Below are 27,386 nucleotides of genomic sequence, written 5' to 3'. Positions count from 1 at the left end.
TACACTTGTGGTGAGCACAGCATAATGTATAGAGATGTTGAATCCCTATGTTGTACACTTGAAACTAGCATAACATTCAGTGTCAACTATATTCAAAAAATTACAAATTGAAAAATTACTCTAAAAAAGAACGTGTATTAAAGAAAGATTATCATCTTCATTCTCACTATACAAACAATCCAGTTATCGAAATAAAAATTACAAATCAAAGGTGGTAAAGAGACTGCCTTCCGAAGTTGCATGGTGCACACAGTGCAAAAACTGCTTTAAAAACCTGCACAGACACTCTGAAAAGATTGAACGCTTTCATATCCATCATCATTATTTTGTTAGAGAAGTGAAAATTGCTATACATGGAAATCTTAGGGAAAAAGTGATATCATTCATCTGTTCAGTCTGCGAAGTAGAGTTATTACTGAATAAGGTTTAAATGGAGGAAATACTTAAGAAGTGGCAGAAGGGTTGATCAATGGAAAGGGAGAAACTGAGAATATTCAAACTGAAAGAAACATTGTGGGAGATGATTTGATGTTGAGGAGAAGCCAACAAACAAAAACTGGGTCAGGAAGCAGGAGAAACACAGAGGGAAACAAAGTTGCACATAATCTTTTCTCAGCTGAATGCTTTTTGTCTTGAATTACATAGCACATTGTAGTCCGCACTATAAGGAACTCAGGGAAGCGGAGATAATTGAGCAACAGTCTTTGTTTTCAGGTGATCACAGGGCATGCTAACAAACAAGAACCCAGTGTGGTACGGATATCCACGAGGAGAATTCGCCACAAATCTCACACTTCAACTTTGAGTGATTCCCCTAGGCAAATCAGGCCAGCTGCCTCACTTTTCATCCCAAACCTTAATCACTTGCAAATTTAAATCTGATTTCAAGAATGGTTCCAGAGCATTTTATTAAAAATACAGAAGAAGAATTTTACGTCTACATAATAAAGAGTGGGCACTTACTCTAAACCTTTTCACAAATGATAGCCAGTGGAGGATGAGAGAGGTAAACAAATCTTCCTTCAACTTTGTTTCCAACACATTTTTAAACATTTTAAAACAATGTATAACAAAAAGAATTGCATAACTCTTTCAATTACACATGCAGTTATTTCAAACGCATTTTTCTAGAGTATTCTGAGTTTCTCTAAAGTAAATTTCTCTGTATTGTAGAGCAAGTGAGGGGAAAAGTCCAGAGGTGCTGCTAACAGATTCCCTTCTAGTGTCTGGGCAACTTTGCCTTTCCTACAATAAACTGTGGCTTTCTTGGCATATTGCCTCTTACCTTCTTCATACCTACAACTTGTCTAGATTTATAGGGCATTATAGGAGATATTTGTTAGTAAAAACATATTGCTGGACCTGGATATATTAATGTGCAGAGTCCAGCACTGAACTTAGTATTTCTTTTTTACAACATTGTTACTCTGATACAGGCTCTGTCAAAGATATGCCCCCCCCCCCCCCCCCCGCCAAGTAGTCTGATAAAACAGGCCACTTGCACATTTTAAGACTTAAATGCAATAAAAGCAAATGACGCGTACCCTCCCTGTGGGGCCTCTGTACTTCCCAGGCTCCAAAATATACTGAGGGAAATGTGCAAACACCAAACCTGATTTGAGATTTACCCTGACATGACTCTTGCCTGGAAAAGAATTTTTTTTTTTTCCTTTTTCGGCATCTCTGGGATTGGAACTATTAGCAAATTTAGAATTTTGTTATAATCATTTGCTGAACTCTAATATAATCTAGGTTGTAGAGAAAGCATCCAGACAACTGCTTTCTTCCTGCCAGCTTCACTCCCTAAATGTAACTTTTTTCTCTCTTTACCAGCCCCAAATGGACAGTATTTAGCTAAGCTGTTAGAAATCCCCTTTGCTGAAGGATTTCTTTTATGTAAGAAGCTTGGTTTTAACTTTCTTTGCCTTTCTCAACTTCGGGGCCCAGTGGATGATCAGTTCCAAATTCTCTTTTTCTTATATTCCAGGATAGAGGAATAAAGACAAATTTATTTCTTAATACTCAGGATGGTGCTCCCACACCTCACTTTCAACCTTGTTATACTTTCAGTTTTCCCACATCCATCTGAAACCTCCTTCTAGCCGTTATATTGTCTGCAGTGTTTTCCCTAGTTGTACATGTTGAATTCACCATCCAACTTATCATACTCTTGCCTAAGATTTTCCTTCTCTAATTGGTTAAAAAGTGACTTTTGATTCCATCCATTCAAACATTTGGTGCTTGGTTCATGATGTATATTCAGTAAGTATTTGATAGATGAATAAACTCATGAGAACTTCAAGCTATAAGCCGATATTTCTGCCTCCAAAATATGTGGATCAGAGCAGAGACTTCCCGGAGTAGATTTTCTGCTCGGTGGCTTATCTATAGTCCAATATTTTTTCCTTTTGATTTTCCTTCTGAACCCCATTTTGTTGCTAGGCATCAAAGAGGGTCTGGCTGCGCATCTGTAGGAGGGATGAGTGTCAGCAACATTAGTATATAATTCATGGGTGAAGTTTTCGAATGTGTATGAAAACAAAGATAGGTGAATTTTTTAAAGCATCTGCCTTCAAGGCTTCCACACTGTTCTGCCCCACTACAGTAACAGAAAAAGTCAAGACTTGTTCATTGCCCCTATTTCTTTAATTTTTTGGTATTTACATCTTTATACATACAGAAATCTATTTATGTTTATATCTTTCTCACTGTCCAAAAGTCATTTATATTAGCAAATGTCAATATGATCTACAAGCTTACAACTTAGGGAATCTCTACATTGAGAAGGTATGAATATTTGCTGGGTCACTGGGCAAGCTTTCCCTAAATTGTCAAAATGTGTGCATTTATACACAGGGAATATCCCACCCTACTTGCCTTCAAGTTATTATTTGTTTCATTTATGCCTATTTTCTCTCTCCTACTATATTTTCCTAAGGGCAGGGGTTGTGTCTTAACCAATATTCTCTTATATCAACACTGAGCAAAATCTGGTCTTTATAGGAGGTGTCTAAAAATGCTACTGAGATGAGTCCTGGTTAAACATTTTTTTTTTTTTAAAGTGCATTAAAAAAAAAAAAAAACCTTCTCTTTTTGTAGGTCCTGCAGAATTCGCCTCAGCTAATAAAGAAGTGGCACTGTTTGACAGCCTCACAGTATCTGTATGTAAACAGACCTTGAGTTCTAGGCTTGGTTTCCTTGCTGATCAGCTCTAAATATTATTATTTACTATAGGTGTTGATGTTTTGACTGGTTTGAGTTTTTCTTTAAAAAAATATACAAGTTTGGAGAATTGTTATCTGTTCCCTTGTTTGTTTGTAGAGGGGAAAAGGTCTATTTACTTCATTCCTTTTACAGAACAAAATATTTTATATTTAATATGATACTTTTCGAAGCAATAAAAGGCTTCTTATTCATCGTTGTCCCTTCCCCCTCGTGCCATAGTATACCCCGTTCATAGTAAGTATCCAATAACTACTTAAATGCTTTTTATAATTAATAATTATATAAGGCCCTTTAAAAGCATGATATGAAAATGAGAAACCACAAAGTAAAAAATGTATGAAATCGGTTACATAAAATTTTACATGGGTAAGAAAACACAATAAACAAATTCAAAAAAGGAAATATAAACTTCAAAAATATATTCAAGACATATGACAAAGGGCTAGTGTGCATAATATAAAAAAGCTCTCATGAGTCAAATATAAAAAATAAGCAAGTCAATAAAAATAGGAGCCAAAGTGATACAAATGATTACCGATGACCAGGAACAAATGAAATTATCTTCACCAATAATTAGGTAAAACAAATTAAGTAACCCATCACTTTTCACTCATCAAATTATCAAAGAATCAAATGATTGGTATTAATATTTTTGGTAAGGACAAGGGAAAAAGATACCCTTATTTGCTATGGATAAGAAAATAAATGATTTTTTAAAAACCCTTAGATAAAGTTGGTAAAATCTTTTAAAATTTAACTGCTAAAAGTTTTGACCCATAAATTCTATTACTAGGATTTTATTCCAGAAATATACTAGCAATAAATATGTAAGGGCAAAGATGAAATAATGTTTATTGCATTCTTTGAATAGCGATATCTTGTAAACAGTTATCTATCTAAAAGAATTTGGAAAAATAAATTTAAAAGAATGAGTTAGACCTATGTTCATGTCTGGCTATGAAAAAAATGTTATTTTAAGTATAAAATCAAGTTATGAGGCATATTTAGTATGATCTTATTTTATAAAATTAAAGTATACCTTGGAATATCTTGGAATACTCATTCTAGCCACATGAGGACTGATTTAGGTAGACCTCTTTCCACCTATAAACTCACATTAAAAATAATGGTTTGATAAGACTGTAACAGAAGTTGTGAATATCTTATTAAGCATAAAACAAAAAATAGAAAGTCCCTAAGAACCAGAACAAACAGGGAACCTGAATCCAGGTGTTCTGGTCAAGAGAGATCTGTGCAACTAACAGAATGTTATAGCAGATGCTGGGAGTTTCCTGTCCATACCCCTTGAACTGTTTAGGGTGTTTCTGCTGATTTTAAGTTGCCAGGATCTACATCTTTGTAACTCCGAGCTTTCTTTGCCCACAACTCTGGAAGGCTGCTCTGACTGCATGTGGCATGTTGGAAATGCCAGAGAAAAATTTCTCCTTCTCCCCCCACGCTAGTAAGCCTCAACCAATGATTCCCTAGATATGGTTTATATAAACCTTTGTGGTAGGTTAATTATGAGGCATGTGTTTTGCAACATTTCGCAGAGTTTCCCACTTTAATTGTGCACTGACACAGCTGGCTTACATACACACTTCCCAGGGGTTTCCTTCACCTCTCTACCACTCACTTACCCCTCTGTCTTAGTAGGTTTCTGAGTAGCCCATCACAAATCTATATGCTCTTGAGTTCTTGTCTCAGGATTGACTTTTGGGAGAACCCAAACTAAGACAGATGTTAATCAGTTGTAAGTATAGGATTGAGATTTTAGCATTCATTGAGAAGCCAAAGTGAAGGAAACTGGAGCCAAGAGGTTTACATTAGCATAACCTTGGGCTCTACCTCACAGAAAGGAGAAATAAAGGTCTTCACTCATCATTCCAGGGAAATGGCAAGACAGTTTCTCTTTCTGTCATACAGAGGAAAAAAACCTCACATGAGAAATTGAAAACCATGACCTGAACCTGGCACTAAAATGATATAGGAATGTGAAGCATAAAAAATAAATTTATGAACTGCTTCTAAAATGGCAAAATTCCTAGGATACTCTTTGGAAGAAAATACAAAACATATAAGATCTGAGAAAAGTAAATCTCTTCTTAATATAAGCTAAGCAATTTAAAAAATACAATAAAAAAAGAGCAAATTCATCAAGAAAGAGCCAACAGTCGGGAGAATTAGAATACAAGTTATTATTACAACTTGAAGGAATCCACAAAACAGTAGGTTAAACATTATTGGAAATAAAAAAGAGGATCAAAATTATAGGGAAAGAACAGGACACTGACATAGCAATGGGCAATAATAAATATATCTTCTAGAAATGAGAATTAAGAAATAAGAGTAATTAAAGATGAAAACGCAAATATGGATTGAACAACTTTTAGACTAGACATAGCTCAAGGGATTACAGCACTGGAAGAGAAACCTAAGAAAAACTTTCAAATGAAGTACAGTGAAATAAAGATACGGTAAATATGAAAGAATGTTTATGAAAAATGAATCATGGAAGGAGAATGACAACTGTACATACTTAACAGATTCAAGAAAGTGAGAAAAGGTATTAGATGCAATTTTCAGAGAAAGTGTGGTTGAAATTTTACTAGATTTTATGAAATGTGTGAAGCATTGAAGAGATATGAGATGACAGAGCAGGACAAATAAAGGTAAATCTAGATATTTCAGTGAGCCTGTGGAACATGAGAGAGAGGGTGGCAGTCTTCAGCTCTCAAGAGAGGACCTGCCAGAAAGAGAGCATCAGTTGAGGGCTCTAGCTGCTCCCTCAGGATCTACAATAGTGTTCACATGGAGGCCACTTTTCCCAGATTGCTCCAAGCCAGGGCTGGGCATGGTTAGGGTAGGAGAGCAGAGCCCTTCTGGCCCAACGCCAAACTCTTCTAACAGGCAGTTGTGCTTGGGAGATCCCCAGGAGCCTGGCTCAGGCTCTCAGAGCCGCTCTGCAGGCTCAGCCTTCCTACCCCAGACTCCTTTCCTTTTCTCTCCTTTCTCAAAGTCGGACCTTCTCTGTGGGATCAAGGATAGCCCAGCCCTGATCCCTTTGTGAAGGCTCCTCCACAGGTCATTTCCCCCAAGAAATCCTTTGTGTTTCTACCTTTGTCTCCAGATGTACTTTGCAGAGATGCTGAACATAGAAAACCTGAAAAGCAACTAGAAAAGAGTGTGCCACAAAGTAACAATTAGACTCACGGAAAAAAATTCATCAGCAACAATAAAAACCAAAACAGAAGTGAATATTATTCTCAAAATGTTGTGAGAAAATGAATGAAACTTAGAGAATTCTATATCCTGTTAAATTATCTTTCAAGAACAAAGTTTAAAAAGGACATCTTGGGGGCACCTGCTTTTGGCTCAGGGCATGATCTTGGAGTTCAGGGATGGAGTCCCACATCGGGCTCCCGGCATGGAGCCTATTTCTCCCTCTGCCTATGTCTCTGCCTCTCTCTGTGCGTCTCTCATGAATAAATAAATAAAATCTTTGAAAAAAAAAAAGACATTTTCCAGTCTAACTATGGAAAGTATTAATTACTTATGGACCTCAAAGAAAGAACATGGATCTAAAAAAGAAGGAATGAGATGTAGGAAACAATGTTGAGTGATGTTGGAAACTAACGGTAAATTTAAATAAGCATTTACTATAAAAATTTTAAAAAGATAATAGTTCAGGATTTAAAAATGAGGTAGAGCTCAAAGAGAATAACAACATGGTTTGGAGGGTGGACAGAACCTGATTTAAGGTGATAAGGTGATATATTTTTTTATATCTTATTTCTAGTGTGAATGTTAAACATTATTTAAGGGTAATCATTAAAATCATAAAAAATGAAGTGCCTAATCTCCAAATTAATGGAGAGGAAATAAAAATAAAGGCCCAAATCCATCCAATAGAAAGCTGAAAAAGAGTAAATAAGAAATAACAAAAAAGTATGATGATTAGAAAAGCAACATTAAAACTGAATAAATAAATTTTAACATATATATGGATTTAGCTTGGCAGTTAAAAGACAGAGTCTTTAATATAATAAAAAATTAAATCCCAGCTCTGTTATCTAAAAAGGCACACCAAGAATATGTACCCACAGAAATGTTGAAAGTATGAGGATTAAAAGAAAGATACATCAGGAAAATAACAATCAGAAAAGAACCAGAATAGCAGGTTTTATATTAAAATATTATTAAAAGATGGAATAGATTACATAACAGATATAAAAGTAACAGCAGGAAGATAATCAGGCTTAATTTGCATTCTCTTATCAGGAAAACCTTGCGGTGTACAAAGCAAAAACGGACAGTATTACAAGGAGAAATTCGCAAATCTATAATTAGAGCAGGAAATTTTAACATACTTATTGTACTCATTGATCTGGTTGTCAAGCTAGTAAGAGAATAGATGATTTTGACAACATAGTTAAGCTTGAGCTGGGGACTATATATAAACACTATTTCTAACAATTACAGAAAATATCTTCTTTTCTTTTTTACCTGGACTTTTTTTTCTTTAACAAAAATTAGTGATTTAAACTACAAAGCAATTCTCAAAAATATTTAAGAATCTTTTTACATAAGCAGCATTCCCTCAATACAATGCCTCAAATTTAGAGATCAATAACAAAAGAAAGCAATCTCCTTACCACCTCCCACACATAGGAATTTAAATAACCACTTCTAAGTAATTATTGAATAGGGAAAAAAAATCACAGAATTTACAAAGCATTTAGAAATGAGCCACAGTGAATATATCATATTTTAAAGATTATGACATTCAGCTAAAAAGGTACTGGGAGGGAGATTTACAATGTGAAATATATAAATTAGAAAGAAAGAAAGTTTAAAACTAAGCAGTAGGGGATCCCTGGGTGGTGCAGCGGTTTGGTGCCTGCCTTTGGCCCAGGGCGCGATCCTGGAGACCCGGGATCAAATCCCACGTCGGGCTCCCGGTGCATGGAGCCTGCTTCTCCCTGTGTCTCTGCCTCTCTCTCTCTCTCTCTCTCTCTCTCTCTCTCTCTGTGTGACTATCATAAATTTTAAAAAAAGAAAATTGCTTTAAAAAAAAAAAACTAAGCAGTAGAGTAAACCAAAGTCAGTAGAAGAAAAAACCCATTGAGAGAAATTAATGAAACAGATATGAAAAAAAAATAGAGAGGATCCATATTTCAGGCACCACTCCCACCTCTGGGCATTTGCACTTGCTGTGCCCTGGGACATTTTTTCTCCAGGTATCTGCATTGTTCACTCTCTCTGCTCCCCAAGTCTTTTTCACAAAGTCACCTGCTGAGGGATGCCTCCCAACCACTCTGTTTAAAAAACAAGTTCAAGCTCCACCCAACCTGACCTTCTCTAACCATTTTTCCTGCTTTTTTCCCCTGTATAGTAATTAACACTATTATCTTTTACATATGCATTTAACGTACTGTCTGTGTCTCCTCCTCTGTTTTGCTTCCTGCTGAACATGCAGGCACTTGGAACAGTGTCTAGTTTAGCAGTTTTCAAGACTATTTGTTGAATAAATGATTTTATAGCTACAGAAGTAGTGAGTACACATATGTCTGTCATAAGGTTTTCTATAGTTTTCTGTACATTGGATATATTTACAATTAAAAATGCAAACTTTGGGGCACCTGGGTGGCTCAGTTGGTTAAGCCTGTGATTCTCGGTTTTGGCTCAGGTCATGATCTCGGGTCATGAGATGGAGCCCCTCTGTGGGCTCCATACTGGGTATGGAGCCTGCTTAAGATTCTCTCCCTGCCTCCCCCCCACACTTCCCCCATCACATATGCATGCATGCTCTCTCTCTCTCTCTCTCAAAAAAATGCAAACATTTTAAACTAAAAATTCATATATGAATAGAAGTCAAAGTATTAACAATGATTACCAGTATTTATATTTTATGTTTTCCAATTGCTTACAACATGTTTATGTTGTTTTATAATCACAACAAAGATAAAAATAATGCTCATCAAAATAAATCATATACAGCTTAGTTCACATATTCAGTAAATTCTATTATTGTTTTAAATCACCTATTATTTTTTAGAAGTTCCCAGAACTATATCACTCTATATTAAAGATCTGTATGAAAGATCATTTAAAAATCCTTCAAAAAATAAATAAAATAAATAAATAAAAATAAAAATCCTTCAAAAATAATTTAGGCAAAAAAACCCTCCATAACAAATATACTCATAGGACACTGTATTCTTTCAGTGAGAACATTATGGAGAATATTCTTGGATTCAAATTTCTGGTTTAAAAACTTGGAGACAAAAGGACACTCGACAACATGTTTGGGGAAGACATCTTTGCTCCCATTTTTAGATATTTTCTTATATTGTGCCATTTGATGTTTGTGGATGGATGAGGAATTCAGATGTGTTTTCTGATGGGGGAAATTTATAAGTTTGTGGTACAGAAGAATGAAGTTAAAGAATTGCCACTTATGGATAGAGCACTAGATCAGTTTTTCTTGCAGCTCTGACTCTCCATCTTCCATGTAAGTATAATAATCAGACAACTTCATTTTAGGGAGTGATTGGATACACAGATAGTTACCAGAGTGAAGTTTTTTTCATACGTGTAGAATTAATTCATTAACACAAAAATAATTACAAAATATTGATTGAAATCAATAATCAAGACACTAAAGCATTAGACAAAGCACCAAGACACAAAAATTGCTCTGTTACATAGAACCCATTCTCTTTGTATAATAAAATATAAACTGAGAAAATTCTCATCCAGCCCAAGATATTGGTAATCTGCTGGTGTTCAAAAAGGTTTTCAAAACCACAATGTAAGTGAAAGAGCTAGACATGAAAAACTGAGAAACAGCATGTTCATTCAATAGTGACATGCTACTGGGAAGTCATTGATAAAATCATGAAATCCTAAACAGGCATTCTTCCTGGTTATGCACACAAAGTGGCACTAAAATAGAAAATAATGATTTGTAATGAATTTTTAGGTCCCCTGCTGGTGGTAAATTATGAGGATGAATTTGCTAAGGCAACTGAAATCTTCTCTGCAAGCGCTCAGGCTCTTAAGAAAGCTGGAATTAGATCATTTTTGACAACTCACTGAAGCATCTGTTAGGAAAAATTGGAGAAGCTAATGAGGTGACCTAAGCACAATGTTATTATAAATAGAAGCTATTCTGAATTGTTTGAATTAGTTTTCTTTCAAATTTCATTTCTGCTATTATTGTTCCACATGATTAAAATCCAGGCATTCATATTTTCCTAAAAATCACTTATTAAAATAAAAATCAAAGAACACTAAAGATGAATAGTAGTAATTAGTTACCTAGGCCTTTTCACCATTCACACTGCCACAGCGAATACATACTTTACATATATATCTCAACATATTATATATATATATCACATACACACATACACACACACACATATATTTATGTTATCAATCTATTCTTACAACAACACTGTGAGGGATTATTATAATAGGAAAGGAATGGAAACTGAGCTACATAACAGTTTGCAACTTTCTTGGTATTATAACAGATGTGAATGTCAAAGCCAAAGCTAGATTTCAAGTTTCCTATCTTTCCCGAGAATTCTTTTCGTCAATTCATATACCTATGTTTTCCACAATCATATATGTTAATGACCATGGCCACGTGAGCACCTTCCTCTGATGCCAACCATCCCTACCCAAAAGGAAATTCTCTTATCCTTGCTTTGCTAGGCCCAACAAGAGGAGAAGAAAATGTGTTCCTGTTATCTTATGATATTTCCATAAACCCTGTCACATGTGTTGTTTAGGGTCTACATATTCTTTGCACTTGGATTTCATTTCTTTGTGGGTTACATAGGCTTTGGTGGGCTGACTGGAAATCAAACTGTCATGAATAATATAGCATCTATGGGATGATTCTTTTTCAGTTCTAGACTTTTGTATCAAAACAAAAATCTTTGTAAATTGGAGATGCCCATATTTTTGTGTGAAGAAATCTGAGCTCATGCAAAGCAACTGAACTCTCATCAGGGGCCACATTTAAGTATGACTGTGCTAAAAAAACATCTACGAGTAAACATGGAACAGCATATTTATACCACAGTTTCTTTGTGTTGCTCTCGAGTATGTATGGAAAATTCCTGTCGTCAGAGTCCAAGCCGGAAGCCTTGGCCCCTCGCAACTAGAAATGTATAAAGAGGCTTTCATGTCTATAGAGTCTTCTGAAGCATGAGCTCTGGCAACACTCCAGTAATATAGGCAGCACCATGTAAAAACCAGATGTGTATGCATCTGAATCATTTCCTGGCTCCTCCTCCTCTCCTGACCCCTGGATGCTGGTGGAAGATTTGGTCCTCCACCCTCTTCCTATTTACGTTGTCTTTCTAGGTGATCTCATCAGGTGCCAAGGGTTTAAATAGCATATGCATTGATAAATCTAACTTCAGTTCTGATCTCTTTCCTGAACAATGCATCTCAAACTAGATGCATCCTGAACAGAATTCCTAACTTCTCTCTGCACACCCCCTTCTCCAACCTCATCCTTCTTCCAACTTCCCCATCTTGTCAATGGTATTTGTAGGGATGTGAGTTAAAAATCTAGAATGCACAGATTGTTCTCAAATTTATTATATGGAACGAACACAGACACAATACACAAAGTACATACTACTGAACCCACTGTTAAGTGTACACACACACACACACACACACACTGTCTGTATATCAATCTTATAATGCAGGCATAATTAGTATCCTACTCCAGTTTTACATATTGGAGAACAGGTTACTTGTCCAAGGTTACAAATCTGATGGGAGGCTGAGCCAGAATATGAGCCCAGGGAGCGTGGCTCTAGAACCTGGGATCATAAGCACTATGTATTGTTCTCTCCTTCACATTCTATCCATCATCCAGTCTCATCTATCTACTGTCAGATACTCAACATATGAACACTGATCACCATTCCATGGTCTCTGCTGCAATCCACCATAGCCAGCAGCTCCCTATGATGGCCACTGTACCCTGGGCTGAACAACCCATGTTCCACACAGGGTAATAAGTCAGTTGGTGTCCCTTCTCTACTTGGCTTCAGTGCTTCATTCACAGTGAGACAGTAAGATTCAAACCATGCCCTGTGAAGTAAGATTCAAACCACATAGTTTAGGCCCACTTATCTCCATCCTTCCTTCCATCTCATTTTGTTGCAGCAGCACTGGCCCTTTCTGTCTCTACAACAGTGAACTCACTCCCTCAGAGCTTTGCTCTTTCCTCTGTCTCTTCTCTGAGTGCAGAGAAGACTCCACTGACCTACCAACACACATCCACATATCTGTAGCCAGCAGCCAAGCTGTCTCACTACTGTGCTTTATTTTCTTCATGGCATTTAGCCATATCTGAAATGATCTGTGTTATCTACTTGTTTACGTGTTGACTGCCAATCTTCTTCACTGGAATGCAAGCTCTGTGGGTATTGGACTTTGTTTTTTTCTATATTCATAACCCCATATAATATATATATGGATGTTTTTTTCTATATTCATAACCCCATATAATATATATGGGTATATATTCTATATAATATTAGGTCCCAGAGTACCCAGTGTAGTGACTTCAGACGACTTTTTTTTTTAAGATTTTATTTATTTATTCATGAGAGACACAAAGAGAGAGACAGGCACAGGCTGAGCAGAAGCAGGCTCTGCGCAGGGAGCCCAACGTAGGACTTGATTCGAGGAATGCAGGATCACGGCTGAGCCAAAGGCAGATGCTCAACCACTGAGCCACCCAAGCATCCCTAGACTAATTTCTTAATCAATGAAAGTCTGACTTTGCTGCCCAAAAGGAGACAATTGCACCTATATACTAGATATTTTCTGAGGAGATTTGAGAGATTTAATCAGAAATTAGAATTTTCCTTAAGAAGATAGTGCTTACGAATATGATATGTTGAAAATTTGGACAGATTAATAGTTTGTCATATGTACAAATATTGAAAGAGTTTCACAATCAGAAGTCTATATCTGTCCCTGTTCTATGACAAGAGCCCAGGACAAAGAATCCTTAGCTATGTAGAACTTGAAACGCAGCCACATGGAAAAAATTTTCCCAGCCTAAAACTAAAAAAAAAAAAAGCTATGATATCAAACCTCTTTGGAGATAGATGACATAAGTGTTTAGGCCCATTTCACAGTTAGAAAATAATTGAAATCATCTTGCTTACTCAAGAGTGCATGAATAACCTAAATGCAGGTCAAAATTACCAGGTTTGTAAATTTTAAATTAGCACATTAAATTAGCTTAAATATTCATGTATGGATTCCTTCTTGCATTTCTTTAAGGAAGAGACATTAAATATTTGTTCTGTTTAAACAGAACAAACATGGAGGGGAAGGGGTGACGGGCACTGAGGTGGACACTTGATGGGATGAGCACTGGGTGTTTTTCTATATGTTGGTAAATTGAACACCAATAAAAATTAATTAAAAAAAAAAAAAAACAGAACAAACAACTCATGTACCTTTTCTGAAGAACTTGAGGCAGTGGCAATTAAAACCTGCATAACTGCTATTTAGTTACTTAATAGTTTAAAATAGCTCTTTGGTATTCCTCTATAATGTGCTAAAGCTGAAAATGTTTTCTCAGTTTAAAAATTCGTGGAGTAACACTTAAACTTAGTTATTTGGCTTAAATATTAAGTCAGTTTCCCTTATTTTTTATTACTGTGAGGCAGAATATTATCATTTTAAAATAGTAACATTTATAAAACTTACCTCTTATTAATGGTTTTAATTTATGTCTTAATATATACTTAGTAATATATTTGAAATTATTGAGCATTGATTATTTTTAAGTTCCAATTTTTTTCATCTCTATTTTGAAAAGAAAATTTCATACAAGGTATGAAAAATAAAAATATACATTGTTTAAAGAGAATACCAAGAGAGGAGAATATATAAAGTTCATTTTTCTTAACTTCTTGATTTTTTTCTAAAAATATGTATTTTCAAGCTATTTGAAAATTGCTCATTAATAATTAGTGATTAGAGTCTAGGTTAGGGACATGGTATATTTTGCACTTATTAGCTTTGACATCAAGTTCACCTATGCTCAAAGATATCCCAGCCCTGGAAAAACCTGCATAGAGTAGCACTAGGAAGGAAGACACAAACAACCAAGAAAAGTCAACAAACTGCCAAAGGCAATAGATAAATACAGAACACAAAAAATCTGGTTTTACATAACTAGGCCAGAATGTAATTATAGCACATCTAAGCATATTATTCTCAGGAATATTTTGTTTGCAACTATCTAAATAATTAATTTGCTTATTCCACAGGACAAGCTAGTGTATTGATAATAAAAATTTTTGAGTGTATATAACATATATGGAGTATCATTTTTATTCAATGACATTAGATATGTGTGTATGAAAGTATAAACTGTAAAACTATTTGAATAAAGAAAGTTGCTAATAGCTCATTGTAGCTAATTTATATCAGCTACTATCTAAAACATTAGCCTCCAGGCACAAAAACACAAAAACCATAAATCAAGAATTAAATAATACTGTTCTGCAGGTATCTTCAATCGGAAATGTGAAGTGCATATGAAAATCTGCCTATTACAAATAGTTCTTTAACCCAAGATCTCATTAAGGTATTAACAATATTCAAAATGTTAATGTTTGTCACAGTGCTACTCACAAATAATAATTATATAATAAAATGATTACACTGTTGAGATTATAATTCCTGTTTTTCTTTAAAATTTTGCATAATGGTTATAAGGCTATAGTGAAATATGGAAGGTGATCACATACTAATTTTTATCTATTTAGTTTATGATTTTGATGAATACAACTTCTCATTTTTAAATTTATTTCAAATATAAGAGAAAAGCAATAAAATTTTTAAAAAGTGAGAATCTACTCCTGGTGCATATAATGCTGTATAAATTATCCTTAATACTTTCTTCCCTTTCTCTTTTTTCACAACCATTAGAGAAAACAATGAATGGTTGCGGAAAAAAAAGTAGTGTGCAGTACTTATTTTGTGTCAGCCACTGTTTTTCATTCAACACAAAATGAGATTAAGACAATCAAGTTTATTACTGGCACTGGTAACATGACAGAAGCAAATGTAAATCTTATCGGGAGAAAGATAATATCACACCAAGCCTCAAGTTATCCCCATATTTTTAATACACCATATCCAGTACTCCACCAAAAAGAACCAGGCATTTGAGAGGCAAGACAATTTGATCCAACCGGGAGTACTAGAAGATAATAGATGTTGACACTCAAAAGATATAAATAAAGCAGTTACAAAGACTTTAAAATTGTATGTATAATATATTCAAGGATATGAAAGACAAGACTAAGAATTTTGAAAGACATCTAGAAACTACAAAAAATAATGCTAAAAATTCTAGAACTGAAAGATATCATAATAGAAGTTGTCAACTCATTTAATGGATTAAGTGAGAGATCAGATACAGTTGAAGAAAGAATTAGGAAAATAAAATACTGGTCAAAAGAAAATGTCCAAAATGAAAAACAAAGAGACCAAAGGTAAACAATGAGAGTAGAAGTATTCAAGGATAAGCATATATGTAATTGGAGTCCCATTAAGAACAGTGTGAGGAAATGAGGCAGAAACAATATTAAAAAAATAACTAATGGTAATTTTCCAAATTATTGAAAGATATCAAGGTGCACACTTAAATCATATAAATCTTCGTAGGAATAAATGCAAAGAGAACCACAAGAAACGGTTGTTACTGACTAAGCAGTAATGGCAATACTACTGGGAACCGAAGGCATAAAGAATTACAAATTGTCAAGAAAATTTTTGTAAAAAGGAGAGATTGTGATATTGCTTTTAAATACTGTTTACTGACATCAACAGAAACAGTGAACGTTATAAGGCAATATAATAATGTCTTGAAGTGGGGAAAGAAAATTACCAATCTAGGATTTTGTTCCCAAGAAACATGCACATTTAAAAAGGGCAAAATAAAGTCATTTCAGACAAAGAAAACCTGAACCAAATTATCACTAGACTAAAAAAATCCCATATGGAAGCTCAAAAATTCAGGAAGTAATGTATAAAAACATAATAATGATAATTATCATTAAACTTAAATTATATAAAATCAAATACCTAAAGACAGCATATAATTCTAGAGAGGTATTAAAATAGTTAAGGCATTAATTGTAGGGTTTTCAAATTTATAATTTTATGAGGTCAGTGGAACTTTGTTAAGGTTCTTACCAAAATGGATCATTTTAGGCTAATCTTTCTCATTAACACAGTTTCAAAATCCTGAAAATTAGTTGCAATCTAGAAACAAGATAACAACAATTTAGAAAAAAAAAAGCAGAATATATCATAACCAAATTACAATTATTCTAGGACTTCAAGTTTGATTTGACATTGTAAAATCAATCACCATCACAATAGAATGATATAGAAAAATCATATGATAGGGATCAGAAAAAAACATTTGATAAATATTTGTTCATAACAACTAGCAAACTAGAAATAGGAACTTCTAAATATTATAAAGACTATTATACTTAGTGTAAAAAATATATTGAAAACTCTCCTGAGAGTTGAAACAATACTTTATTCAACAATTTACTGAAAATTCTAGCCAGTACAAGACAAGTTTCAGTATTGAAAAAGAAGATATGGGATGCGTGGGTGGCTCAGCGGTTAAGCGACTGCCTTCCGGTCAGGGCGTGATCCCAGAGTCCTGGGATTGAGTCCTGCATCGGGCTTCCTGCATGAAGCAGCCTGCTTCTCCCTCTGCCTGTGTCTCTGTCTCTCTCTCTCTCTGTGTCTCTCATAAATAAATAAATCTTTTTTTTAAAAAAAAAGATATATAATTGTCACTATTTTGAGATAGTAAGATTGTCTACCTAGAAAATGAAAGGAATCTACAGAATAAAGTATTAGAATTCATAAGTGAGTTTAGCAAGGTTGATAGCTTGATACTTAAAAATTTGTTTTTCTATGTGTCAGTAACAAAAAGTTAAAATTGAAATTGAAGACACATTTAGAATATCAAAGTACTAAGTGCTTAGTAATACATCTAGCAAGAAATGTGTAAAATGGCCATAAAATAAGCTAGAAGGCATTATTGAGAGAATTTAATAGAGACCTATATAAATCGAGGCATATACTAGGTTATAAATTTGAAGTCAGGAAAGATGTCAATCTTCCCAAATTGATCGATATCTTAACAGTGTTTAATTTCATAGGGAGGAATCTTATATTAACTCTACAATTTACATGGAATTGCAGAGAACCAAGAATGACCAAAATAATCTTGAAGAAGAAAACAGAATATTTTACCAATGGAAGAAAATATTTGTAACATATATAGCAACCAAATGTATTAAAATATATAAAAAATTCTTATAAATTAATATCTAAATGACTTGTTTAAAAATTTGACAGAGTTTACATGACTAGTACATATGTGAAAAAGTGCTCAAATTAATTAATAATTAGGAAAATGCAAATTAAAACCATGATAAGCTATCATTACACACCTACTAAATGCTAGTAAGTAAGGTTAGTAAGGAAGTGATCCATCTTACATGGTTGGTGGGAATGTAAATTATTTGAACCACTTTGAGCAATTTTGAATTTTCTACTAAGGTTGAACATTAATATTCTCGGTTGGCCAGCGACTTATTCCTAAGTATACATTCAATAGGACTACAGGTACACAACCTGTAGTCACCAAAAATGTACAAGAATACTCAAGCCAGTATTTTTTATAATGTTAAAAACTAGACACTGATGAGATGAGCATTATATACTTTGGTGGCAAATTGAATGTAAATAAAATAAATGGTGGCAAATTGAATATAAATAAAATAAAAATAAAAATTAAATTAAATTAAAACTAGATACAACTCAAATGTTTTTCCACAGTTGAATAGACAAACGAATCCTTGCATATTCGGATAATTAAACATTATGGAATAATGAAAATAAACAAAATACAGCCATATGCAACAAACGAATGAGTCTCACTCTAATGGTGAAAGGAAGAATGGAGGACTAATGATGGATTTCTGAGGTGGTAATAATGTAATAATGTTCTAGTTCTTGGCTTGGTAAGGGTTGCACAAGTTCATTTATAATAAGTGAATCATTACATATATTATATGATGGGCATTTTTTGGTATACACACTATTGTTTAATGTAGAAAGTTAAAAAAATAAAAAAGCTATAATTCTCTTAAATGTTTAAAGCACCTAACAGCAGTATGCACAAAATAGTTACAAGTTCATGAAATAATTTTTATAGTTTGTAAGAAAATAGTACCAACTCATACACACATGATGCTTATTGTCTTTCACACGTTGTTCTAAGCATTTTACAGGTAAAACTCATTTGATCTCTTCAGGAATCTTATAAGGCAATTATAAACTCCTTTATTTTATAAGTAAGTCGGGTGAGACCCAAAGAGATTAAGTAACTTTCTCTGGATCATATTTGCTAATAAGCAAACCACAGATTCTACACCACCCACCATTACACGATACTGCCTCTCATAGTCAAACTTCTGAAATTTAAAGTGTCAGATTCATCCATTGTGAATGTATTTAAAGTGAAATAGTGTTGTTCCTTTATATATTGGAACATCCTGTAAATAAATATATTGAGTAGATTGCTTTAACATTTGAAACAGATATTTTTAGGTTTTGCGTAAATTTTTCAACTCATGCTTAGAATGACTAAAAATTAATTTTAAACTAAAGCATTTTAAACATATAAAAACAATAAAAGCAATTGTCATAAAAAAGCTGGGACTGTACACCAATTCTATTAGCTGTAACTTCTGTGAAGTTACATTCTCCCGACAGGAATGTTTCAGGAATGAAGTGACTTGACACTTATGCTATAACGGAGTGACTAATTATGTATAAAAGCCATGCACAATATATAAATCTTAGAACCTAAAGTTACCTCACTTTAAATTTACATTTCAGAAACTCAAAAGTCAAAATTCCTAAATAACTTGCTGGAGATATTACTCCCAGAAAGATGAGCATCTGGAACTTGAACTCAGGGCTTTAGGTTACAAGTTTATTCCCTTTGAAATTATTTGAATCTCATTTTTTTTCTCCCTTGCTGTCCCTTCTCTTCCATCACATAAAATATGTAAACTGAATTTTTAAAAAATTATCATTATTACCTCTTAATTTAATAAATGTGTTTATTGCCTTTTTTAAAAAAGAATTAAAGGGGATAGTTACAATAAGATATATTCTCTAACTCATCTTCTTGACATGAATAACCACATAAAAAGCTTTTATATACATTTGTCTTCAAGTTTGAGAAAGTCCTTGCCTTCATGCATGAGTCCTCTCTCTCATGAACTCACATCTAGGCACTTGGGGGCAATATATTAATAAAAAAGAGGACAGTATTTCTTAATTGTTTTATTTGTAAGCCAACGAATTATTTTAAGTGATTAATTATTTTTTTAATAATTAAAAAGTTTAGAGAGAGGGAGAAAAGTTTAGAATGTTGGCTCTGGTCATTCAAAAACTGCTATCACACAAATTCTTATCGGTTTTATGTCTACCCCTTTCATTTTATTTTACTTAAAGATGACTCTACTCCAAACATAATAATAAAAGCCTAGAAGAATACAAAATAAGCAGTATTGACTAAAATAACTTATATTTTCCCAATCAAATTGAAAACCAAATTGAAATTGTTTTCATTTAATTGAAAAAAACAAGAACACTAAAGACATAGAAATATACTGTATTTCTATTACATGGAAAACAACTTTTTTCTTGAATTTAATGACCTTTCCTAAATCAAGGCATTCTTTAGACCTTTGTATTACTGCAGCATCTCCTTTTATGAGAATGCTTCTACACTTTGTGAATGACTGAGTTCTTTCATCTGACTGGACACAGCTGGCAAGTGGTATAATGAGAAAGGGAAATGAAAGTCTTTTTCTTTCCTCCTGGAAAATTGAAAAATATATAAATCATATTCAAACTGAAGCACTACTTGCTTGTATTATACATGAACTACACATCTTTATACAAAGTGTTTTCTACTGTTTTGTGAATAAATGATGTTATAGTATATTTTCATTTTAAGGGTCTATCAAAGATGAGTGGTTTCCTTAAACATTATTTGGATAAATATAAATTTTCTGTGTTTAAATTAATTTGAAAAATTAAATGAAACTGACAAACTAGGAAGTAGAAAACTTAGGTAAAATGTTCAAACCAATACAATACATACAGTAAAATATGTATATTCCATTTATGGAGAAAAAACTCAAATGCAACAGGCCAAAAAGTTTTCTTTTTTTTTTAAGATTTTGTTTATTTATTCATAAGAGACACAGGGAGAGAAAGAGGCAGAAACACAGGCAGAGGGAGAAAGCAGGCTCCTTGCAGGGAGCCTGACGCGGGACTCGATCCCGGGACTCCAGGATCACACCCTAGGCTGAAGTTGGCACTAAACCACTGAGCCACTTGTGCTGCCCCAAAAAGTATTCTTAAGACAACTGTGAATGCTAGAAGGAGCTTTGACCTTTACTAAGCCCCTTGTTTTGTCCACGAGGAAACTGGTACTCAGAGTGATGTTTGGCCCAAAGTTACTTAAGCGGGAGTGATGGCCTGTCTCCTCACTTCAGGACTATTATTCCTGGTCATGCTGTCCTCCCTCACCATGCCAAAGGTACACAGAAAAAACTCAACAAAATTGAAGGAAGAAGCTAATAAGCCTTTTAAAAATAAAACTTTTCTTTTACTTTCTGTTTTCTCAACTTTAAATATCACACAATAATAACTAAATATCTGTCATTTCCCCCATTGTAGAGGTAATAAACTAAAGGAGAGAAACATTGAACAATCCTAAAGTATATGTGTGAAAAGTAAGTCTTATACCTATCCCATATTCCAACTTCTTTCAGAAGCATCCATTGTTAAGATTTTTATTTGAATTTCTAGAAATTTTTGTTAGTTCCTATATATGTATATTTATATGAATATATATTCCTGTGAATATGTGTATGTATTCATATGTATATGAATATGTATATATATATATAGTTGTGGAAATGTTATTGCGGACTTTTTTTTACTTAATACATCTTAAAAATCATTCTGGATTTGTGCATGTGGATCTAGCACATTCTTTTAAATAACTATATGGTTTTCTATTGCATAGATTTAAAGTAGCATATTCAACAACTCACCTATGATTGGGTTCAGGAAGCTTCTAATTTTTTAAATATTATAAACAATATAAAGATAAATACAATTTGGTATGTTCTTAGATTTACTAAAGTCAAAGCATATGTAAGTAATCAACCATTTGATATCTTTTGATACCAAATTCTGACCAAATCAGACATATATTAACTCCTCATGTCTACACCTGGACCCATGGAAACAGCTCCAACTCCAGACTGACCATGGACCTGACCTCCCATCCCACGGAAAGGGAGCCATATTCTCAGACCTTAAAACTCTGAAATATTGTTCAGTATATTTAAGTCTTGTATAACTCTTCTTTTGAACAGAATCTTTCCTTTTTATGTCTGAAGCAGTGGGTAGGTAATGATAAATTTCATTGCATTGAAAAGATATTTTATGTATTTCTTATTTATATGTTAATTATGACAATGTAAAACACAAAAGGTATTAATAAAAAAACAATTTGAGCAGGAATTTTAATAGAAAAATCTTGTATGAATTTACCAACTAAAACAAACATTACACCAAATTTTACAAAAGGAAACTCCATCAACATCTCACTACCAATCTTAATTTTTTCCATACTAGGTAACAAAAGGAGGAGACAAGGAAGAGAGGGAAGGAGGAAGGTTCAGTATATGAAATAAACTTTCTTTACTGGCATATTGGCTAAGGCTATTATTTCCTTACTCCTATGCAACATGCAAATAAATGTACAAAGCAGCCATCAAAGGATTTGATGTGCCGACTCGCATGGGTCATGTGTGGAAGTCCTGAGCCACCATGTAAGGTCATTTCCCAGAACACCCCCGCATTACATCAATATTTAAGCCCATCATAGCTTGTGACCCATTCCTTGCTTCTACCAAGTGGCTGCTGGCATCTGAGGCTCTGTTAAAGTTCTCAAAGGACTCCTGCTCTCTATGACTCTTAAGGGTTCCAAGTTCAAGCAATGATAGAGAAGACATAATCATCACCATTGATTTAGTTCACTCATTTAATTTACCATTTCCAGCCTGGGTAGTAACTTAATTCAGCCAATGGGGTAAACTTTGGCTGTCTTTAATGTTAAATTTTTTTTAAGACCATCTTTACATGTATTCGTTCAGAAGAATGTCAATGCTTTCAATTGATCATACTAAAGATCACAATAATAGAAATAAGTACATAGATAGGAAATTGAATTTTCTTCTTAAATTCCAGTTTACATATAGTCACCTGTTCTGTTTCATTTTTCTTTTTTCCCTTTTTAAAAAAAGATTTTATTTATTTATTTATTTATTTTTTTAATTTTTATTTATTTATGATAGTCACACAGAGAGAGAGAGAGAGAGGCAGAGATACAGGCAGAGGGAGAAGCAGGCTCCATGCACCGGAAGCCCGATGTGGGATTCGATCCCGGGTCTCCAGGATCGCGCCCTGGGCCAAAGGCAGGCGCCAAACCGCTGCGCCACCCAGGGATCCCAAGATTTTATTTATTTATTTGACGAAGGGAGAGAGAGAGCAAGAGAGAGAGAGAGAGAGAGCAAGCAGATGGAGTGGCAGGCAGAGAGAGAAAGGGAGAAGCAGACTCCTCACTGAGCAGAGAGCCCAATATAAGGCTTGATCCCAGGACCCCAGGATCACAACCTGAGCCAAAGACAATGCTTAACCGACTGAGCCACCCAAAGCGCCTCTGCTTCATTTTTCTTCATTGCCAGATCCCTCCAAACTCTCCATTGTTCTTCCATTTCTCTACACAGACTCTGCTATTCCTTTATATGTATAAACAAAATATAAATATCCCAAAGGTGAAAATCATTACTTATCTATCTTTATGTTCATTCACTTGACGTTGAAAACACATGGTGATGTTTTTTGAACAAAGGTTTGATATTTTCACTTTTATATATATATATTATTTTTAAACTCCAAATGAAGAACACTATAAAAAGTTTCATCTAAAAAGGACTGTTAGAAACATAATACAATCAGTTTCCTTTACAGATAATGACACCAAGGTCAAGAGTAAGCATGCAGCTCAGAGTCACCGAGCTAGTCAGAACCTGTATGACGATGCCCACCCTGGTCCCATCTCTGCCTGTTGGTCTTTTTACTGTATTCCATACAGCCACTTTCTAGGTACAAATTAAATCATTTAGATACCTAAATGATTCTTGGGAAAGTATAAACACCTTGGTTACATACTACAACTTTGACACACTTCACTCTCTGTATTCAAATCTCTAACAATACCTGTATATAGCAGATAGTCAGTTTGGGTTTCTACAACCCTTTTCCCTTACTCCCCCAAATTTCCACATCAATCACTTTATAGATTGCTAATATGTCAAGTATGCATCATCTCATGCATCAAAATTAGTATGTCAACAAATCCACCTAGGATGCTTGCAGAAGCCAATGGTACCAATCACAAGGCTGCTCCTAAGTGAATGAGGGAAGTGCTCCCCAAGGCACATCATTAGGGTTCATGGAGATGCCACCTTGAGAAAGCACTATTAGAGAGAGCCTCATTGCATGTCCAAATGCCAAATCACTTCTTCCTCAGCCAGATGTATCTCCTAGAGGAGGGATTCCCACCTGTCTGTAGGCTACTTTGGGATACATGTGCGAAGTACCACATGTGTATCCACCATAGGACGGTGGAGTTTTTGACTAAGGCATTCTGTACGTTGAGGGTCCCCAGTTAGTTATCACTTTCCCCAATAAGTTGTCCCGCCAAAGTCAGTGTGAGTTGAACCCTTGAATACCTGTTAGCTACATTTAGATGTTCTTAAATCTATCCTAATTCTTAATTTTGATAGTTCTCTTTAATATAATGAGCCATCTTCATCTTGCTTGAGATTTGTTTACTGCTTAAAAAATCCCTTCCAACACTATGTTCTGTAAGTTGACAAGCAGCTTCCCCTGTGCTCTGAGCCCAGCTAATAACAAATTAGACTTTGGAAGACTAATTACTAGGCAGACACATTTTCAACGTGGTACATTCCCACTTTGAGGAAACCTGGTCAATTTACTTTTACATCTGTTTGTAGTAGGATGTCCTTTGGCTGAAAATCACACAAGTCAACGTTTGGAATGCCCTCCTCTGTACTATTGTATTGATGTGTTGATTTCTAGATTATAAATCAGGCTGGACTAACACCAAAAGCTTTTTTCAAAGACAGTCGAAAATGCCATATTTTAAAATCATTTAAACAATTTACAACATGTGAACGGTAGTAAATGCTCACAAACATTTTAACCAGATATTTATTGAGAACTGACAATAAGTAGCTTTGTGCTGAACACCATGTAAAGCACCAAAAGATGTACTGGTACAATTATTTTCCCTAAGTCGATGTCTGCTCCTCACACATCCTGGATTTTTCCATTCTCACCCTGAGTAACTTGATTCAAAAAAGAGTTTCTCCCAGCTAATTTGCTGACATATAGTCACCACTGATTTTGTCTCCTGTTGTTTAACTGAGTCAGTACTAGTCTGAAATTGGACAGCTTACAGAGTCAGGTAAAAATCCTTATAAAGAGGATATCCAGTCTTTGGAGTTGCAACTAGTTAACTTTGGGCTTCTACTTGAAACAAAAAGCGACTTTATTTTATTAGAGAAAATGTCAATCAAGACGCAACTACTGACACCCATCTTTGTTTCCCCAGCCGGTAATACTAGATAAAGCAGAGGAAATGGAGGAGCCGCATTTGCAACACACAAAGTCCTTGTTTTCCCACTAGGCGCTGCAGAAAAGCAATTGCAGCACATCCTCTGCATTTGAGCTAAGATTTTTGCAGTTCTTAACTTAGTACATTAGAGTCTTATGCAGTTAAATTTGTTAACCCTTTGAAATGCACTATATCCTTGATACCTTGCTGAATATTTCTGCTAATGTGACCTCGTTTTTAAAATCTCTATTTCTCGAGGGGGGGGGGGGGACTAGAAATCCTTTAAAAAAAAATCAAGTAAGAAATTTTGGAAACAGAGTTATGGTTTCAAATAATCCTGTCTTACTTGCTATTGCATAACTTTGAGTAGGATAATAAGGAAATCCATGTTAACCATGTGTTACTTGAATTGCTTTTGCAAAAATGGACTCTTTGGACAGAAATGATTTTTAGCAGAGGTCCCCCTCAATGCACAATAATAATGTGCCATTGAAAACAGCATTAACTCTGTGTTATTTGCCCTGCTTCCTGCAGCATTTAGTGTGTTTACTGTATCTGCCTGCCTTCTGGTGCAAAGAGGTTTACTTAAACAGTCACTCTGGCTAAAGCACATGAAGAACAGAATCTATGGATGATTAATTAGAGTCCAGGCTCAATCACTAAAGTGTCTAATTAAATATCTCACTCTGCTTTTAACTATTGTAGGAAAAGATAATTAGCAAATTCACAGTGTGAATAAAGAACTTTTTAGTTTCCTTTATAAATAATAGCTCTAAACCATTGGTCATCTAACTCAGTGCCTGCACCTCCTCTGCTGACTTCCAAGTCCAGAATATTTTTTGAAAATGCAACAAGATGATAAAATGCATTTTCCTCAGGAATTCATTTTTCTACCTTTTTCTACCTTCAACTTTACTACCACCTTATTCCTCTCTTCCTACTAATGTCTTCATCTTGAAGTCTGCTATCAACCAACATGACAAACTTAAGGGAAAAAAAAAAAAAACAACTCATTTTCTTTTTCCCTGTCCTGCAACTCTCCCCAATCTCTGTACCAATATTTTCCTATTTTGCCTCCACCGAAAAGCAAAATGATCCAACTCTAAGATTTATGCTGAAGAAGAAATACTACATTCACTTAAAAAGAAAAAAAAAAAAAAAAGGAGACCTCCTCCATGAGGGCTCAAAGTGCAGTGAAAATCCCAGAGTCTCTCATTAGGCTGGTTGGAATGAAATGGTTAATTCAGGGTAAGTGATAATGTTTAGTCAGTTCGCTTAGAAAAAGGAAGGAAATTCAAAAGCTGGTTGCTGTAGTAACAATCACAGACCAAAAAATATATATGTACAGGTTCATTTTAAATAAAACTCCTGCCATCTCTCTGTGATTCTGTTCTCTCAAGAAAAATGAGCTTGCCGCTTAAATTTGTTGTACCTACCTCAACCATTAAACAAGACATTTAACCATAGTGGCAGTTCTGTGACCTTTGAATGCCGTGAAATCTCTGAGCGGTGCGGCTTGTTCATGAAGACTTGTGCTGCAGAATCCAGCAACTTCATCCAGGATTAGAAATATAATTAAGTAAAAACAAGAAAAAAAAAAAAAAGAAAAAAGAAAAAGAAAAGAAAGAAACACAAAAGCACACAGAGAGATCGAGAGAGAAAGAAGGGAGAAAGATTCTCTCTGGGTGAGTCCACCACTTTTCTCCCAGGCAAGCGCTGGGACAGAGCCGAGCCTGCTGCAGTGCCCAGACCCACCGACTGGCTCGGGGAGCAGGCAGGCAGCCGGCCTGCTAGGCTGGGAGGTGCTGTCAGTTGCCACAGGCAAGGAAAAGCAGAGACCAATCGGCTTCAACTCTGGCAGCTTACTGGAGTGGAGCCTTTTCTGTTTATGTTTCCTCATTTCAAGAGTGACGTCAAAGGGTTTAGTTTTTCCTCTGCATGTGCTATTAATTTTAAAGTACTGTACTATGGGAAGAACGTGTGTGTGCCTGTGGTTAGCCAGGGCACCCCACTCTCAGGAGAACCCAGGAAACATTTTCTATATTCAGGAATAAATTTTAAACATTTAAAATACCTTATGGTTGGGTGTATGGAAAACAAACAAACATAGACAAAAAGCCTTAAGCTAAATAATAATGGCAGGATTTCTACTTTTTTTTTTTTTTCCAAATGTGAGTCTATGTACATATGCCCACTTCCCAGCTGTTGCTTATTTTCAAACTAACTCATTGTCAACCTTACCTAAAATGAGTTGTTA

General features: G+C 34.7%; 1 protein-coding gene across 1 annotated transcript in view; it reads right to left on the bottom strand.

Moving 5' to 3' along the window:
• PDE7B (phosphodiesterase 7B) overlaps positions 1-26,970 on the bottom strand; it is a 313,591-nt gene extending 286,621 nt beyond the window's left edge. Inside the window, exon 1 of the mRNA XM_041740969.1 lies at positions 26,566-26,970. Within this exon, the coding sequence (XP_041596903.1) occupies positions 26,566-26,586 (21 nt within the window). The 5' untranslated portion in view covers positions 26,587-26,970. The remainder of the gene's footprint in view (positions 1-26,565) is intronic.
• Between the last annotated feature and the right edge of the window lie 416 nt (positions 26,971-27,386).

Source organism: Vulpes lagopus, chromosome 2, assembly GCF_018345385.1.
Source record: "Vulpes lagopus strain Blue_001 chromosome 2, ASM1834538v1, whole genome shotgun sequence".
NCBI classification, from domain to species: Eukaryota; Metazoa; Chordata; class Mammalia; order Carnivora; family Canidae; genus Vulpes; species Vulpes lagopus.
The sequence above is the reverse complement of the archived record's forward strand: the minus strand, read 5'-3'. Positions and strand labels throughout refer to the sequence as shown.